The sequence below is a fragment of the Tachypleus tridentatus genome, chromosome 10 (assembly GCF_004210375.1).
Source record: "Tachypleus tridentatus isolate NWPU-2018 chromosome 10, ASM421037v1, whole genome shotgun sequence".
In the NCBI taxonomy this organism is placed as follows: Eukaryota; Metazoa; Arthropoda; class Merostomata; order Xiphosura; family Limulidae; genus Tachypleus; species Tachypleus tridentatus.
In genome coordinates, this window is record NC_134834.1 from 158,422,627 (window position 1) to 158,440,850 (window position 18,224).

General features: G+C 32.9%; 1 protein-coding gene across 4 annotated transcripts in view; it reads left to right on the forward strand.

The window, feature by feature from the left end:
* Positions 1–18,224, forward strand: part of LOC143230746 (ubiquitin carboxyl-terminal hydrolase 20-like) — an 81,910-nt gene extending 63,686 nt beyond the window's left edge. For 3 of the 4 annotated variants that reach the window (XM_076464837.1, XM_076464838.1, XM_076464839.1), the window contains 8 exons: positions 7,145–7,214; positions 7,412–7,517; positions 7,666–7,747; positions 8,526–8,634; positions 12,570–12,672; positions 12,928–12,996; positions 13,332–13,595; positions 15,463–18,224. In XM_076464837.1, the coding sequence (XP_076320952.1) occupies positions 7,145–7,214; positions 7,412–7,517; positions 7,666–7,747; positions 8,526–8,634; positions 12,570–12,672; positions 12,928–12,996; positions 13,332–13,595; positions 15,463–15,554 (895 nt within the window). In that variant the 3' untranslated portion in view covers positions 15,555–18,224. The remainder of the gene's footprint in view (positions 1–7,144; positions 7,215–7,411; positions 7,518–7,665; positions 7,748–8,525; positions 8,635–12,569; positions 12,673–12,927; positions 12,997–13,331; positions 13,596–15,462) is intronic. The other variant, XR_013016614.1, reaches the window with a different exon arrangement.

Sequence of the window (18,224 nt, forward strand, 5' to 3'; positions counted from 1 at the left end):
ATACTACTGTCTATGACATGTGAATAACCAGTCATAAGCTCATAATGTCCATGTAGTGGAATTCTCAGACATTTTGAAATATTAAGATGTTATCTCATTCTTTAGACCCAAGATTTCAAGCTGGTAAGTTGAGTCTTTAGTGGGCTCAAAATTACATATTTTTATATCCAAATACTGAGTAGTAACTAACTTTGATAAATTATAGTGGAGTTATTTGATATTTACATTGCAATTTAGGATTTTTGGTTCTTTCAAATGTATATATGTAAAACCAAAAAAAAAATAATTTTGTTTCACATCCTCCACATGGAAAGTTTGCTAAGGGTTAGCAACCTATGGCAAGCAGCAAACATATGTAATGCTCATAACTAATTATTCATAACTAGAAGAGATAATAATTTGCTTTACTTCATTATTAACTTTCATATGTTTTATGAAAAATAATTTTAAGAACTTATTGGTTAATAGTAATAATGTATACACATATATAATGTATTATACATGAAATGTGACTGTATTTTACACTAAAACACAGCCAAGACATATAACTTTATAAAGGCCAGTTTCATATTTTCAGATATGGTAACATGAGTGCACATGTACCACATCAGTGCAATTTCTGTGATGTTAGACAGGCACAACTGGAAGGTCAATATAATAAAATATATATAAAATTTAAGATATTCAGACTAAACAATTGTGTGTTCATGTGGTCATTATAGAATTAAAAAAGCATAATTTATATTTATTTTTTATAGTGGTTACGAGATCTGTCAAATTAACAGACACCCTGTAGTTGGATAGAGAAAATAACAGACAAAATACAAAGTGTTACTAAAAACAAACATTTTGAAATGTATTTAGGAGGCTTTAGAGATTACACAAATAATTTTTGAGATGAAGAAAAGTATCTTTAATCATAACATTAAAATAACTGATATTTTCACAGCAAATCTGTTGTAAAGATACTTTATTTAAAAATTTGATTTTTATGTACAAAAGACTTGCAATTTTGACTAAAAGTATACTAAATTTACGAAGTTATACATACTACATCAAAAATTATGGTATAAATATTTAACATGTGTAAATGTGTATATAATACCAAGCCCATCACACAGGGGTTAACTCCTCTCATATACTAGCTTTCCTCAATTTGTGCTGCCCTCTATATGTGCTATTTTCACTCACTACTGGTTTTGAGACTCCCTCTTAATAATTTCACATGTTTACACTCAGTATAGCTGCATTGTACCACGTTAAAGAGCATGTGACAACCCTCAACCAATTAGAATGTGAAACACCTTCCTACTGCAGCTGACTCCCTCTGTACATGAGATTACACTCATCACTTCTCAATTTGACATTCAGTAGTGGTGTCACGCAAAGTTTTTGCACATACACTGCATTTTGATTTAATTGTAAGCTTTAAATCTGTTGTTTTCTTGTAGAAAGTTATCTTTCTTTTTTTCACATTACGAACCTGCATTTTATAGTCACAACTACTGCTTCTGGTATGGATCATTCCACAACTTATAAAGTTAAACTGAAAACTACTGTAACATCAAGCTCCATTCTTCCAACCAAAGAGATTTTGGCCTTTGTATGTCAGAAGTTGGAATCTTATGTGAAACCTGTAGCTTCTACTGAGCCATAATCTTATTTTGCTTTCCCTGTGGAATCTGTTTCTGGAAACAATGACTTAGACAGCCTTTTTCACCTCCTGCATTTGCAGCTTTTTTGTAATATACTCTTTGGATCTCTCTTATTCTTTTTCAACATGATATCTCAGACTTGTTACTTTTATCACTTTCTTCCTTTACCTATTATATGGGACTGCAATTTCACCATTACATAGAGGACTGGCTTATTTTGATTCCTTCCCAGCAAGCCTCTTGCAACTCATCTCCTTCTGCAATTGGTTTGTCAAATTTGAAAAGTCTCATCTCACCTCCACTCAGTAGCTTATTCATTTTGTAGTGTTTTTCAGTTCCAACTTCAGCAGGGCCCAGCTTTCTCCTCTGTCTTTCACTGTTATGGAGTGCTTGATAACCAAAGACAGGACTTCTTCTCTCACTGCCTGCAAGGTTTCTTCTTCTCATTTGGGAATTTTGGCTTCCATAGAGTCTTGCATCTCTTGTGGTCATGCACACAGGTCTTCAACTAATGATTTGAAATGAATGGAACCTTGCTTAGGATCCCTTGGACTCTTCGTTTTTGTTTTCTTCCATCCTACAAGCTAACTTTGCCTGGTCACTTGACATTGACAACTCCTTGGCTGGCATTTCTCTTCCTGATCTAAATCTCTTCATTGACACATTTATGACAGAGTTGGGAGGGGAGCATATTTGGATTCTCAGGAGATTGCATGTCATTGATATATGATTCATTTAACTTTACACATCAATCTTTTGGAGCTCTTGGCAGCATATTAGTCATTAACTCAATTCCTCCATTATTAAGGGCCATGTTTTCAGAATCCTCCTTTCTAACAATTCAACCATTGTCTCTTATCAAGGTGGTACCCAATCTTGTTTGTTTCATTTTCAAACAGTCCATCTCTTTTTCTGGGCCCAATCTCAACAAATTCAGCTTATTGCTTGTCACTTTCCATGTGTTTTAAATCTTACTGCAAATCAACTGTTTTACCCCAACAAGATTGTACTGATAGAGTGATCTCTCTCTCCTCAAGTTCCAATGGATATGCTCTCAGCTGGGTACCCTTGTCTGAGTGCATTTGCCACTCTTCTCAATACCATACTTCCTCTATACTGGTCACTTGTTCCATATCCTTAAGCTCTTGCTGTGTATACATTCAGGTCAGTCAGGATTGGCCCAGTCTTTATCTGTATGCTTATTTTCCTGTCCTCTTCTTTTTCAAGTCCTGTCACTTATTCAAACTGCTCGTTGTTGGATTATTCTCATTGTCACATTCTTGCAAGCCCAGCTCTGATTTCCATTCTTAAACCTTCTTCAGTGTGCTTCCTCTTTCCCAGTCCCTTCTCTGGCAACCTCATTCCTCACTTACCTAGTGATATCTATGCTACATTTTAGTACATTACATTTATCTGTCCCCTTGTAAGGTGTTCTGGACTCAGTCATCTTATTTTTCTTTCTGGTCTTTCTCTCTCATTGCTTGTTTACCAGCATAAATGGTACATTTACTATCATTGGTTTCTGTGTCACTGTTTCCCTCCCTCCCAACCAACTGTTCCCCACCTTCCCAACTTTTACACTTGGGTCTTTCCTGAAAGTTCATCCATTTCTATTATTGTGGGTTGTAATGTGGAATTATCCAATATTTTTATTTTTCTCAATTTTGCCATATCTTTTTCTTCTCCAGTTTTAGTCCTTTCACCATCTTCTTTCTCCCCAACCAGTTGTTACACAGGATTAGAATCTCACTATTGGCCTTCATGCCCTTACCTTTCCTTCCTTGGAGCATTTAATTTATCGTTTTTTTACCATCTTTCTATCAAGACTTAAAATATTTTTTACTCCTCTTTGTGTGTGAATATTATAGGTTAAATGTTTATGCTATTAATTTTTTCAGAATCCTTTATCATCATTCTTATGTTCTCCTTTATCCTGATCATCTGTGATAGAAGAGGGAAACAACATATTTACAGTTATTTTCTTTCTATCCACTGCTCATCTGTATTCCTAGTTTGATCTTGATCTTATTTTTTGTCACATGCAAGCTTTTTATTGTTTTGTTGCCTGCTGTAGATCTTTTTCATGGTTCCTGTTCAAGACTTTTTATTCCTTAGAACTCCTCTACCCAGATTTCTCCTCTGTTACCCTCACTGGTTAGTTTGGTTAACTCATCTGTCTGACTTATGCTTTATTAAAAAAAATTTCCTATTGGACCTTCAGTTTTTTCTTACCAGATCCATCATCTCACACTCTTCCTGACTGCTCACTTCTATCATCAAAGGTTGTCAAGACTGGTATGTGGACTACACCTCACACTTTTGTTGTGCATTATCTACATTATTTTGCTGTCTTTTTTCTCATCTGGATATTGTTTTCCACTCATTGTCATACTCCATACCCTATATGGGCAATTTCTACCTTTTTATCTTTTTCTTTACCCATGGAATTTCTCTACATCCATGGATCCTGTTCTGTAGTGAGTATTGCCTGTCTGGTTGTACTTAACTTTAAATCTGCACTGTGAAACCCTTAGAATCTAAAGAACTCATTGATGAGATGGAGTGTTCCACAATACCACTGATGGGTCCTCATGGTAACTTGATTTATTAATAAAGTTTGTTCCAAACCATACCGACTCATGGATATTTATGAACAAAAAAGTGTTGGTAATGCTGCCCATTCCTTTGGTCCTGGAATTGGCCTGCTTTTAAGTATAGGGTTTTCATGATCACCTGTTGCATAATGTTAAAGGGTTGCATTCCTCTGGACTCCCTACTGCATATTTGCCTTCATCTACTGGGTGATTGCAGGATTCCTTGCCATGCACCAGTTCCAAGCCAGTGAGGTGGTGGACCATGGATGCTTCCTCCTAAGTGTGACTATTTCTACTCAATCAAGAGTACAGTGGTGGTGTTCTATTGGTGTAGATGGTGAGTATCTTCCTCCTACTGTGGACTGGAAGAAAAATACCCTACATCACCTGGTGTTGAACTGAACAAATCCACCACTTGCAGTTCACCCATTTGATGGGCTTTACCACATCCTGCTACCACCTGTATGTTGGTTTTTAGGTGGTCTGGAGTTCAATTGACATAAGACCAGCCAACATAAGCCTATACAGGTTTATCGGGTAAGGGCCCTCCTCCTACCACAGATAGAAAAAAACACATCCCAACACTATCTGGTTTTGAACTGGTGCTGACCCACCACGTTTGCATTCCTCATTTCTACCATTACCTATATATCACTAGTGTTTGTAGTGTACAAGGTCTGCACACAATTGCTCTACCTGAGTTGTTGAAATGGAAGATGCTTTTCCTGGTCTTTAGGTGAAGATGGTTGTGACCATGAACCATAAGACACATACCTGGTGCTGCCTGGTTTTGGATCCACCAAATACATTCTGACAGACTAGCCACTCTGTACTATTTACAGATGGGACCTGCATTTATTCCATCTGGATTAGTTACATGTATTTTTACAGCAAGTAAACAGTATACCCTGATTCAGATATGGTGCAGTTACCAGTGGGTATGACCCTGTATATAAGAGTGTTGCACTTCACTGGTTCTCTTTGGTGACTTCCACAGAGTGCTAAAATAGGTAACTTTTGAACAGGTTTCTTCAACATTTCAGTGTAGGATTCCAATTATATGTGAGTGGAGATAACATCATTTTGGAAGGTAACATTTGCCAACACTGAAAATGCACCTACCTTTTTTGCATAACCTCAAAGTAATGAGTGTTATCTTCAGTATAGAGGGAGTCAGCTGCATCAGGAGTATGTGTTATCCTCCTATTGGTGGAAAGTTTTTGCATGCTACAATGCTGCTATACCATATGTGAAGTTAGTTAGGAGCCTTAAGACTAGTTGCAAGCCAAATTGTTCATACAAAAGATAGCAAAAATCAAGGAAAGTCATTGTGTAGGAGGAGATAAGTACCTCTGAGAAATAAATTTTCAGTTTTGGGAAATGTTAACTTTTATATGTTATTCAAAAAACAAACTTGGCTTTTGTCACCTTTGAAAGTTGGTGTAAGCTATTTTAGTTTACAATTGCTTAAGTTTATAAAGTTGACCTGTAAAATAAGTGTCCATATCTTAGTTTTTAAAATCTATCTTTTTTTGTAGATAATGTATATGACCTCTGACACTATTAATTGCCATAGGTCATTTTCAATATTGATGTTTAAAAATTTACATATATTTATGTAACAGAAGTAACCAAATGTTTGATTTATCTAATATTTATGTACTTTGCACTATGTTAATCAAAAAAAGAATGACTTACATTTGATATTTAATATTAATGTTTAAGTTATTTTGATAGTAATGTCTGTTTAACTACCCTGCTGTATTTGTTACATATAATAATACAGATAATAATAATTCTGTTTCTGATTAAGTCACTGCAGTACACAAGTTAGGTCTGACTGTTCCAGTATATGCTTAATTAATATTTATAGGCATCATATAGTATGTTAAAGACTTTATAATACATGAAAGTATGTTAAGGTTAATAATTGAAGGTATGAACAAAAAAATGTACACATTTATCTTTGTTCAGTGGTATACTTACATATAGGCTAGAGAGGACTCAGTCCCAGGGTCCATGGTCTTGATAGGGTGCCCATTGATAATTTTTTTCCATGTAAAATTACGTGGGATGAAGAACCCACAAAAATTATTAGTTCCTTGGCCCACACAACCTTAAATCTGTTAGTCCTTATGTTTATAAGTCAACTCACAAATAATTTTTTAGAAATATTTGGCATTACTGATGCAGGTCTGTATAGTCTTAATGTCAAATGAAAAAATAAGTAGGAAACCATTTGAAATTCATTGATAAATGTGTGTGCTAAAACATCAGTGTATACTGGTAAAATCAGTAATTTATCATTTAAAGAAAAAGATGTTTTAAAAACTGTTATCAGTTTTATTGTGATGTAGTATTATCTATTACAAACTAATGGGTTAAGCTTTTCCCAGCTCAGATTTATATCAATCTTCTCAGGTTAGTTTACTTTATTTTTAATGAAATTATTTGTAAAAACTAAAAAATAGAAAATAAATAACATTATTTTGCAGTGATTTTGGTTTGTTTGCATATTTTTTTATGCACCAAGTATTTTTATTACCATAAGCTTAAAAGGCAAAAAAACAAAAAACACATCCTTTGCTTCAGCTTATGCACATAATTTGTTTCAGTTGTTAGAGGTACATAACATAAAGTGTCTCAGAATAAATTATAATCCTACTAAATTAAAAAAATTTCATAGTGTATTTGTAGCCTTTAGGCTGTAATGTTTTTTAACAGAATCTAAATAAGATGTTCCCTTATATTTTGGAAAACAGGTAAGACAAAAATCTTTCAGTTGAACATCAGTTATGTATATGCAACTCATAAATTAGTATCAAGCAAAAATTTGTATTGCATATTTTGTTAAGTTATAAATTAATAATGTTATTTTTTGTTCACACTTCACAGGAAATCTTCGGAAGAAATAGTCAAAAAGCGTCAGCGAGCTGTAGAATTAATGGAAAGGAGCAAAAATGAGGTGTGTGTTGTAGAGTTAATAAATTTATCTTTATTTTTTTTATATGTATTTGTGAATTATTTGTACATGAATTATAATTTTCTAAATTAAACATATTTTGTATGTAAGTGTAAAAATCATTTACTTTCAAGCCATTTGTTACAAAAACAATTTAACTCTACATTATTCTCATATACAAAACTACACTTTCTTTATAGCCTGGGCTGCTGCACTTCTACATTTCTAAACAGTGGATTAACAAGTTCAACACCTTTGCAAATCCCGGACCAATCAGCAACTCTAATTTTCTCTGTCCCCATGGAGGTAACAACTAAATTTCAGTTTGAAAGTAGTTTTTTGTTCAAATACTTATTTTAAAAAAGCACAGAAATAAATCACCAAAGTTTCTTATAATTTGTTACTTATAATTAGCAAATAAAACTTACAAAACTTTTTGTCATTCTTATTACAGGTGTACATCCAAGCAAAGCTTCTTTTGTGGAAGACCTGTGTACAGTCTTGTCTCAGTCAGTATGGGAATATTTGCATGATACGTAAGTTTAATCAATGAATATGAAATTATTACTTGCATATATGTAGCATAACTACTTCAACTCCTGAAGGACCATGTGTCCAAGATCGGCCATTTATTAGTGTGTAATATTCAGGCATTTGTGTATCATACACTGTATTCACTTTAACTAGTAACTTAACAACCAAGACTATATTATTTTTCAATCCTTGAGTGGAGCAAAGTAAGATTTCTCGATATTCTGAGCACAGCTGATGTTTAATTATTTTTAAAACAATTAATTGTAATCAAAACACGTGCCAGTAGTTTGAGTTTTCTAGTAATATCTTACACATTTCATGTTTTGAGAAATACAAATACAACTTAAAGAAAAGTATTTCACTCTTTATATCTGTCTTTACCTAAATTTAACATATTAGTGACTTAACATTGGATCCTTTAAAGGCACTATCTTTTTTAATTTTAGAACACTGCTTTGTAAAATTACTTTCTTCAGAGCCACATAGAATCACAAATATACAATGAAATACACTCTCTTTCTTTACTAATTTATCAGATTTTTTATAAATGTAACAAATATTTTAACCCACATTGAATTGCAATCTCTGTCACTGCATCAGTCAGTGTGATTTTGAATGTATCAGCAATACTTTTTCATTATAATAAGCAGTGATAATGATGAGCATTCCTCTTGCATTAAAGACTATTGTGGTTCATCAGGAATAATGTAAATATAACAAGGATCAGACTGCTTTCTTCTAAAAGGATACATACTAGAATTTATTTCTGTTGTTTTATAGTTTTGGTGGGGGACCAGCCTGCACCCATCTGTATGTATGTCCTTGTTGTTTAGCAGATCAAGAAAATCTTGACCGCCGACGTACACAGGAACATGACACCTTTGTAACTGTGAGTAAATATATTACTACTGGTCAAGAGAAGTTTGTTCAAATGTTTCAGTATGCAATTCATTCTTTAAAATAAATCCAGTGTTTCAGTTGTTAAATAAAATTTGGGAAAAACATTTGTCACATGGAAGATGAATGGGTTTAATGCCCTTCATTTCCATCACATTGTCCCCATCTGGTACAGCAGTAAGTCTATGAATTTACAATGCTAAAATCAGGGGTTCAATGCCTCTCAGTGGACTCACCAGATAGCCCAATCTGGCTTTGCTATAAGAAAACACACACACTCCATCATGTTAATATAACTAGAAAAAAGGTAATTTTTGCAGTATTTTGGAGATTAACTTGAGCAATTGAAAATAATGTGTTTGTAAAATATACAGTGGAGAATGTTGATGAATCTTTTTGTTATGTAGGATTCTATCAACAATATACAGTGGTACCATAATCTATTCCAAAAACCGAATTAATTTTTCCCATAAGAAATACTATAAATTAATCCATTACATACCTCCAAAAATTATGCATTATGAAGCATTTTAAGTAAAAATATTGCCTATTTATACCTGTATAATAATACTTACATGCATAAAGTCAACCACAAAAACTATAAACACAATAAAAAAACAATAAATGAAAATTTAACTGCACTTTACCTGTGCTGAGGAGAGCTGATGGCATAAGTGAAAGGAAGTGAGGCATATGGAGAGTAGGAGGGTTATTATTGTTTGGAAGGGGAGTCACCTTCCACAAAAACGTCAGTTAACTCTCCTTCTGGGGTTCTTTCTTTTTTTTTTGTCTCTTTGCACTGCTACAACCTGCTTGAGACTCAGTGGATCTATTTCTCACTAAAAACTTGTCTGATGGGGTTTGTTTCTGCCTGCATTTTAAAATGTTTCTGAAGTAAGACATGGCATTGTCATTGAAAAGGTTTATGCTGCAGTTTGCTACAGCTTTGTCAGGGTGAAATTTTTCCACAAAACTTTGTAACTCTCCCCATTTTCCACACATTTCGTTGATTAGTGAACTATGAACATCTTCCTCATCTGAAGACACTTCCTCTGTTTCCTTCTGTTGCTGCTCCTTCTGTAGGTCTTGGAGTTCTTCCATGGTGAGCTCAGTGTTGTGGCCTTCCACCAACTCCTTCACATCATCTCCACTCACATTCAAGCCCATATACTTGCCTAGTGAGACAATACCCTCGACAACAGGCTCAAAGTCTCTATCTGCTACTGAGTCTGGCCACAATTTCTTCCATGCTAAGTTCATGGTCTTCAAAGACTCTTCCCTCCAGGCTTTGTCTATGATCCTCAAGCAATGGAGGATATTAAAGTGATTTTTCCAGAACTCTCTGAGGGTTAACTCTGTGTCAGAGGTCACTTCAAAGCACCTTTTAAACAGTGCTTTGGTGTAGAGTTTCTTAAAGTTCGATATGACCTACTGGTCCATGGGCTGAATGAGAGGAGTTGTGTTAGGGGGAAGAGCTTCACCGTAATGAAATTGTACTCCTCCACCAACCCGTCCTCCAAGCCTGATGGGTGAGCAGGTGCATTATCCATTACAATAAGGGCCTTGAGTGGCAACTGTTTTTCCATGAGGTAATTCTTTACACTTGGGGCAAACACTTCATGGACCCACTCCATAAAAAATTGCCTGGTTACCCATGCTTTACTATTAGCCCTCCACATAACATTTAGTTTACTTTTCAGGACATTATTTTTTAAAAACCCTTTGGTTCTCAGAATGGTACACAAGTAAAGGCTTAAGTTTTAAGTCCCCACTTGCATTATTACATAACAATAAAGTTAGCCTGTCCTTCATTGGCTTGTGTCCTAGCAGTGACTTCTCCTCCTTGGTGATATAGGTCCTCTTTGGCATTTTCTTCCAAAAGAGGCCTGTCTCATCACAGTTGAACACTTGTTGGGGAATACAACCCTCAGCTTCTACATAGTCCTTAACTTCCCTAACAAATTTATCAGCAGTGTCTTTGTTATAACTGGCACCCTCCCCATGTCTCACCACACTATGTATGCCACTTCTCTTCCTAAATTTTTCAAACCACCCCCCTACTAGCCTTAAAGGCATCACTTGTATCAACACTCATTCCAGGGGTGTTTTTCAGGAGGTCAGCATGCAGCTGCTTTGCTTTCTCATAAATGATGGTCTCAGAAATGCTATCACCAGCTTACTGTTTTTTGTTTACTCAAATCAACAACAGTTTTTCTACCTCTTCCATTGTTTGTGATCTTTGTTTCATAAGCACTGTCACTCCTTTTGCAACATCAGCTCCTTTCATGACCTCTTTATTTTTCAGTATGGTGCAGACTGTAGACTTCGCCGCACCAAACTGTAGAGCAAGGTTAGACATGTGAACACAACACTCATACTTCGCTACGAGATATTTTTTTCACTTCTATTATGGCTCTAACAATGTTTCTTTTTGGTTTGCTGCTTTCATTATCCTTCTTTGACCCCATGGTGGCTTATTTAATCAGAATATTTAGAAAAACAAGAACGTTCACAGCAGGTTTTAGCGGGGGTGTGGATTGAGCGATATATGTGTGGGTAAAATGTTTTGGGCAAGCTTGGCATGGGCTAAAAATGGTCGAAGGGTCATTTCGGTCATCAGTCGGGTTATTTTGTGTGTTCGGGCCACAATAGCTTGGTTCGGAAACCGAGTTTATATTTGACAACTGACACATTTTTTTCTCAAACAATATGTTCGAGAAGGGAGTTGTTCGAAAACCGAGGTACCACTGTATTATCAACTTATGCATTGCATACTTTGAGAAAAAACACCTTTATACTTAAACATACTTTTTCTTTGAAAGTTCTATGAATTACTACAGGTATAGTTCCCAAAAAGTTCATTTTTGAGATTGAACAGATCCAAAGAGAGCATATAGTAGGATAGGAGTTTATTTGTCTATCAAGTCCTGACCATGACTGGTAGCAGAGACTGGTTTTACATTTATTACACTTAAACCAGAGCATCAGCTTCCCATCTTTACTGTTCTTGTAGCATAAGTCACATGCACATGCAAGCCTATAGAGTACAGGCAATAAATCAGTTATCCCACTTCAAAGATACTTAACCAGTAGAAGAAAAACACGAGTCTTCCTTTGCAGTGAGTAGGATCCCCAAATCTTTTGCAATTGTTTTGAAAAGCAGTTTTATCCAACAAATAGTGTGCTTAATGTAATATATATGTATTGCATTATGCAGTAATGTAATTGATGTTAAACTCATATTGTGAGTTTTGACTATGCAAAAGTCACCAAAATTCATTGGAATTGTGATTTTTCTTTCATTAAAAATATAAAATTAGCTTCTCACTAAACATGTATTTAAGTTGTTTTTTTTCTTTCTTGAGAATAGCAAAATTAATGACATACAGTAACACTGAAAAAACAAAATCATACAACAAAATCTAAAGTAGAAATAAGCATGAGTGATAACAAAAGTTGACACAAACCTAGACAACAGAAACATAAACTTCCAGTGATCATGTTTTGTGTTTATTAGATGTAGGAAAATTATACAAAAATATTTGACGTGGATCAGTCACGTTAATCAGGTATAGTAAAGAAGTTTAATTTGACTTTGGTAATTTATCTCAGAATGATATGCAGCATATTTCAGATTTTATATATGCACACATACATACATACACACACACACATTGTATATTTGATAGAATTCTGTCTTTTAACAAGACAGTTTGTCCAGCTCTTTGTAGCACTGCTTAAATAAAAAATATATAACAGATTAAATGCCTAAAACTGGTAAAGCAATGAAACCAGTAGTTGTAGTAAGAATGACACTATATTGCCACTTTGCAAACTTGACAAAATAGCTTAGTAGGAACTTTCTACAAAAGTATAACTAAAACTAAGCTGATTACCAATTAATATTGTCACACATTGTGTTTATAGCTGAACAAGGAGTTCCAATCTCTAGAATCTCCGACTGTGGTATACGCCATCAGTATGAGTTGGTTTAAACAGTGGGAAAGTTTTGTTCGAGCTAAAGAAAGTGGTATGTACCTTGGAATTAAAGCTTCTGGTTAACTTAAGAACTTTCAAATCTGTATTTAGATATCTTTGTACTAATCCTCAAACATTTACGTGTAGATTTACAAATTTATAGATAGCCATGTGTGCAATCACTTTGTTTTTTCCCTATGTTCCCAATGTAAATTTTGAAAAGTATCTACTTGTTTTGTTGTTTATAGTTCTCTACTTTAATTTATGAGCTAGAACCGAAATAATTTTTGAAATATGTTTTATTCAGAACCACCTGGTCCAATTGATAACTCTCCAATTTGTGTGATGAGGAATAACCAACCCACCCTTAAAGCAGGTAAGATGTGCTTACTGTTGTTGATATTTCATAATAAACTACTTAAGTTGTGGATGCATTTATTTTGTAAATATTTATTTAACTGTTCTTACTGTTTTTTAACATAATTCAAGAGGGAGAATTTTTAAACTTAAAATACTGAGTTCTCAAAGTTAACCTCACATGTTTATTGCTTCTCTTTTTATAAGTGTTAATCATTTCAAAACCTGTATAATTGTAAATATGACACTAAATCCTATCCGAATAAATGTTCCTGAACTTTTGTAACCCAGATGTTTGATAACTAAAATGTTATTAACATTAATCTCACACTTTACAAACTGATATGTTTTCAGGTTCAGACTATGGTTCCCTGTCAGAAGAGATGTGGAGGTTTCTTTTGAGTACGTATGGTGGAGGACCTGAGATCATCCTTCAACAGAATATTCTCACCATGCCAACAGCAGCAACTCATGCTGTTTCCCGATCTGTAGGTTCAGGCTCATTGACAGGAGTATATAGTTCCCCCTCCATTTCGACCAAAGTAACCCTATCTAGTCAAGTGGCTTATACAGGGTCATATTCCTCCTTGAATACAATAGCCACTGCCCAGCCTTCAGGTAAATATTTTTTGTTCTTCTTGTGTGAAGTGGTCTCATATAAAAGATTCATTTATATACCACCTGCTCAGTAATTCATCAGAATCTTAAGTGATTTGTGAGATTTATTTTCTAGCTATGAAAACTTTCTGACCACTGTTAAAACTTGTCATCTTTGTTTTAACTAAGGCTATAACATCTACGATGAAAATGAAGTGGTGACTTTAAAACATAGCTTGTATTTCAAATAGAGAGTATGGCCTTAAGATAAACCTTGAATGTGATATTTGGGTGAAATTTCTGTACCTTTTTTGAGTCATTCCAGAGATTCCAACTAAGGACATAACAGAGGTATATTAGTTTGTTTGTTTTTTCCTTTCAACACTGAATTGTTAATTTTGGTGCAAAAGAAATCTTAAATTCAATCTATCATTTGATTTGCTGCTGTAACTAAATTGTTCCACTTCTAAAGAATTTCAAACATCATTAGAGATTTTGAACAGAGACAAACTGAAAAACAAAATAGATTTTTGTAGCAGTAGTTATGTAAATGGGAAGACTAAAACATCGTTGTTTGAAATAAATAAACCTATTAGGGTTTGTAGCGTTATTGTAAGATAATTTAGTTTTATATAATTCTTTTTATAATAGCAGAGATTGGGAGTTTCACATAGTAGAAATTTTAGGATGGTTTCATTTCTGCTTTAGGGACTATAAGAACTCTTTAGGGTAACTGCCTTCCAATAACTTGTTGCAGGCAGTGAAGGGCAGTAGGAGTTCAGACATTGTAGATGTAAGGAATCAACTCCTTATTATTAATTGATTTTCCATGCTTGCTGGATAGTTTTGAGATCAGTATTTGTATTTTGTCTGATAGATGGGATATCACCATTACACTTGGGAGCTATTACCACATGAATTATCTGCTATGGCTCTAAAGTAATAACTAGGACTGACAATGAGAACTCCACCAAAATCTCTTTAGTGCATATTTTATATATATATATAGACATGCACACACATACATATATTAGTTACCATGATATTAGACTTCAAGTTCAGTATCTAAGTGTCTCATCTGCTTCATTATCATATTTAACATTTTCCTGGTTGAATAAAATATTTTATAGAACAAAAAAATGATCTATAATGTGCATATTAATATATGTATGTCCCCCTCTAGTACAGCAGTAAGTCTTCAGATGGACTCAGCAGATAGCTGAATGAGGCTTTACTATAAGAAAACACACACACACATATATAAATATATATATATTGATGAGAAGGTGATTAGAAAGGGTTAATCTACAAGAGAGCAGTTTTTGAGGTTAATCAGATGTCAGATTATATATTAGTTGAATAACCAAATTCATATTTCAGTATTGTGTGTACTGAATTATGTTTATCCTAGCTTTTTTGTTCATGTCTGCTTAGATTTGTGTCTAAAATCTTTAAAAGACATTATTTTACACAGAGTATAATACAGTGTTTGGTTATAACTCTTGATGACACACAATAAATCAGTAATTAATTTCAAATTAAAATAATTGTTTTTTCAACAAACCCTAAATAAGATTTGTCTTCAGTCAGCCTTTAACCTTGTCGTTTCACCTGTCTGTAAGCACATTTGTTTAGTAATTAACTAGTAAAATTCCTAAGGAATCATTTGATAGTGAAAAGATTTTTAAAATTTATACTTCAGAAATAATACAGTAAAACCATGTTTCTGTTGTGTGTGTTTTTCATATATTGTCACTGTTTAATTGAAATTACATGTTTGAGTATATAGGTTTTTTAAAATAACCTTTTAGTTCTTTAAAGATTTAAATTAGGTACACAGTTTTAACTTACTTTACGTAACAAAATTTTGCCATTTCCTTTATAACAGGCAAAAGGAAAACAACAAGTAATGTTTCACTTGTTACACAAGATGGTGTTGATACAGAAACAGAAAAAGTTGAAGAAACTGAAAATGTTTAATGAAGAAATAGTATAAAAATTTCACTTCAAATTTTTAATTAAATTATTCCTTAGTTAATTTATTTATTTTAAATCCGAAAAGCCTGGGGGGATGTTGATCTGTCAAACTAATATTGTAAGTTGTAATACAGAGACAAAACTAATTTTCAAAATGCTTATTACACATACTGGTTGAAGTAAACCATTCAAATATAACCCTTCATCTAAACAGGTACAGATTGTTTTGAAAATGTAAGGGACTATCACATTTTTGTGGTTACAAGTCAAATAAATTATTAATTTGGTTTAGGTTGTATGACATTATTAATTATCATGAGATGAGTCTCCAAATTAATTAATTAAACCTTTTTAAATGTCTAATTTGTTACTCGTTGAATTAGTCATTATTATACTGAACATTTTTCTTAATGTTTCTTTTAAGTTTAGAAATCACTGCACCAACTTATTAAAACTGTTTTACAGAAAAATTTCCTACAGAAATGTTATTCTATTTCTGTTGTTTTTTATTGTTGCTATGTTTATAACATTTAATATTATCCACTAAACAGGACTTCCTTACAGTAAAGATCTTAATGAGAATTGTTAGAATTTTTATGTGGGTCACTACAAAATGAAGGATATTTTTAATTACATTCAAGTATTCTGTTAACTTGTTGGTACATTTCTGATCATAATGTGTGTTTTTTATATAGCTATGAACTCTTCTACCATAAATAGACTTACTTTTCAGACAAAATATGTTTTCCTTTTATTCTCAACTTGATGACTGCTAGCTCTCCATTAGAGCTGATTATTAATCAGTGTAATGTGTAACACACTATAAGTCACATAAGTTCATGTGAATGTGATAAGAATTGTATCTAAGATTATAAATCTATCAGTAGATTTTTGGAATGTTTGTTAATATCATAAAAGTGTGATCATTAATGTTTAACATTGGGAATTGTCATATGAAACCATATATACAATTGTAGAGTATGAATACATCTCAGCTTGTTGCTGATCCAGTTGTAATTGGTATTAGTAGATAAGGATGAATTTGTTCCTTGTTAAATTTGAGTTAAGATTATATATTCTTATGGCCTTCAAACCTTTTTCATTACAATTAAAGACGTTTTTTTGCCATGAAGTATATTTGAATTAGCAAATATGCCTTTATATGGAAATCTTAATATACCAGAACTGCTAAAATAATTTAAGCTACAGAAATAGCATACTGTGTGTGCTGTTAGTAAAAAAAGAAACATTGATAACAGGATAACAGACACACACATTCAACTGACCTCCAAGCTGTTTTGATTACAATCAGAAACTTTCCTTTTGGTATCAATTGTCTGTTTATTAATAGCTAAGGTTTCATGCTTATAAATGTTAATATAATTTAACCTGCAATTATGGGATATTAGATTCCATAGAAACTAAAAGCTCATTTAATTGTAACCAAGAAATAAACTGAACTTCTTAAATGTATTTTTCACACTAAATTATTATAGCATGTGTTCATCGTTAATATCTTTCATCAGAATTGGCATTCTGTTATAGGTTTTTGTTGTTTTTTTCTGCCTGTTACAGTAGCATTCATTTCTTGGATATGTCCTTACTGCTTCTGAAAATAATTTAAAAATATTTACTTTTGTGTTGTATCTAATTATTAATTTGTTTCTGTTGACCAATATCAGTTTACCATTGTAATTAACGTATATTCAGGATGTTGTACTAGATGGCTAAAAAAGTACAATTTAATATTCTACCTGCCATTCAACATTTGCATCACAACTCAGTGCACTTATTCATTTCTTATTTTCAGACTTAATACAGTGGAATTATTTCACATTAGATTTTATCATTTGGAACAAACTTATGAAAGTGTTGAAGGCCTCTGAATAGTGTTTGTTCACATGTAAAGATCACCTTTGCTCAATTTCTATTAAATAACTTAAAAATTTGAAAGTTGTAGTTTTGCAACTACTAATATATATGTGTCACTTAGCTCCCATTATTAACAAAGTTCATAATGTTATTGTGATATGGCTCTTTACTGTTTTCAAAATAGTAAACTAATAACATATTCTCTTGGTTAATCCAACTATTAAAGAACATTAGTTACAGATAATAATGCCTTTTGCTTGCCTGTAACAGTAGAACATACCTATTTTTCCAAGTTGTTTTAACAGTATCTAAGCTATAATGTAGAACAACAATAATTATAAATTGTAATTCCTTTTTTGTGAATAACTACATTAATTTATAATTATGTACTGAACTAAACAAGTACAAAATTAACAGATTAATACTAGTTATTTTTATGTACCAAAATAACTGCAAGGGAAAAAATTATGTAGGTTTTTTTTCAGAAGTACTTGTTACAATATTTATAATATAGTACTCCTATCTGAATACCTTTCCAGTTATGGAAAAGTGTAACTTGACCTATGTCACTGAATGATTAAATTTTGGTTTGTTTAATTGTTTAAAAGAATTAAAGCATCATAAGCCCATCTGTGTTTCTTATAAAATTTACAACTTGTTGTATGATAATCTATATAAGATTGATCCAAGACTTTACTAATTTGACAGATGTAAATGAAATAAGTTACGAACACCAAAATGGTAGGGCATCCAAACTTATTGTGATGAAGTTGATATGATAAATAAAAATTGATAAGATTA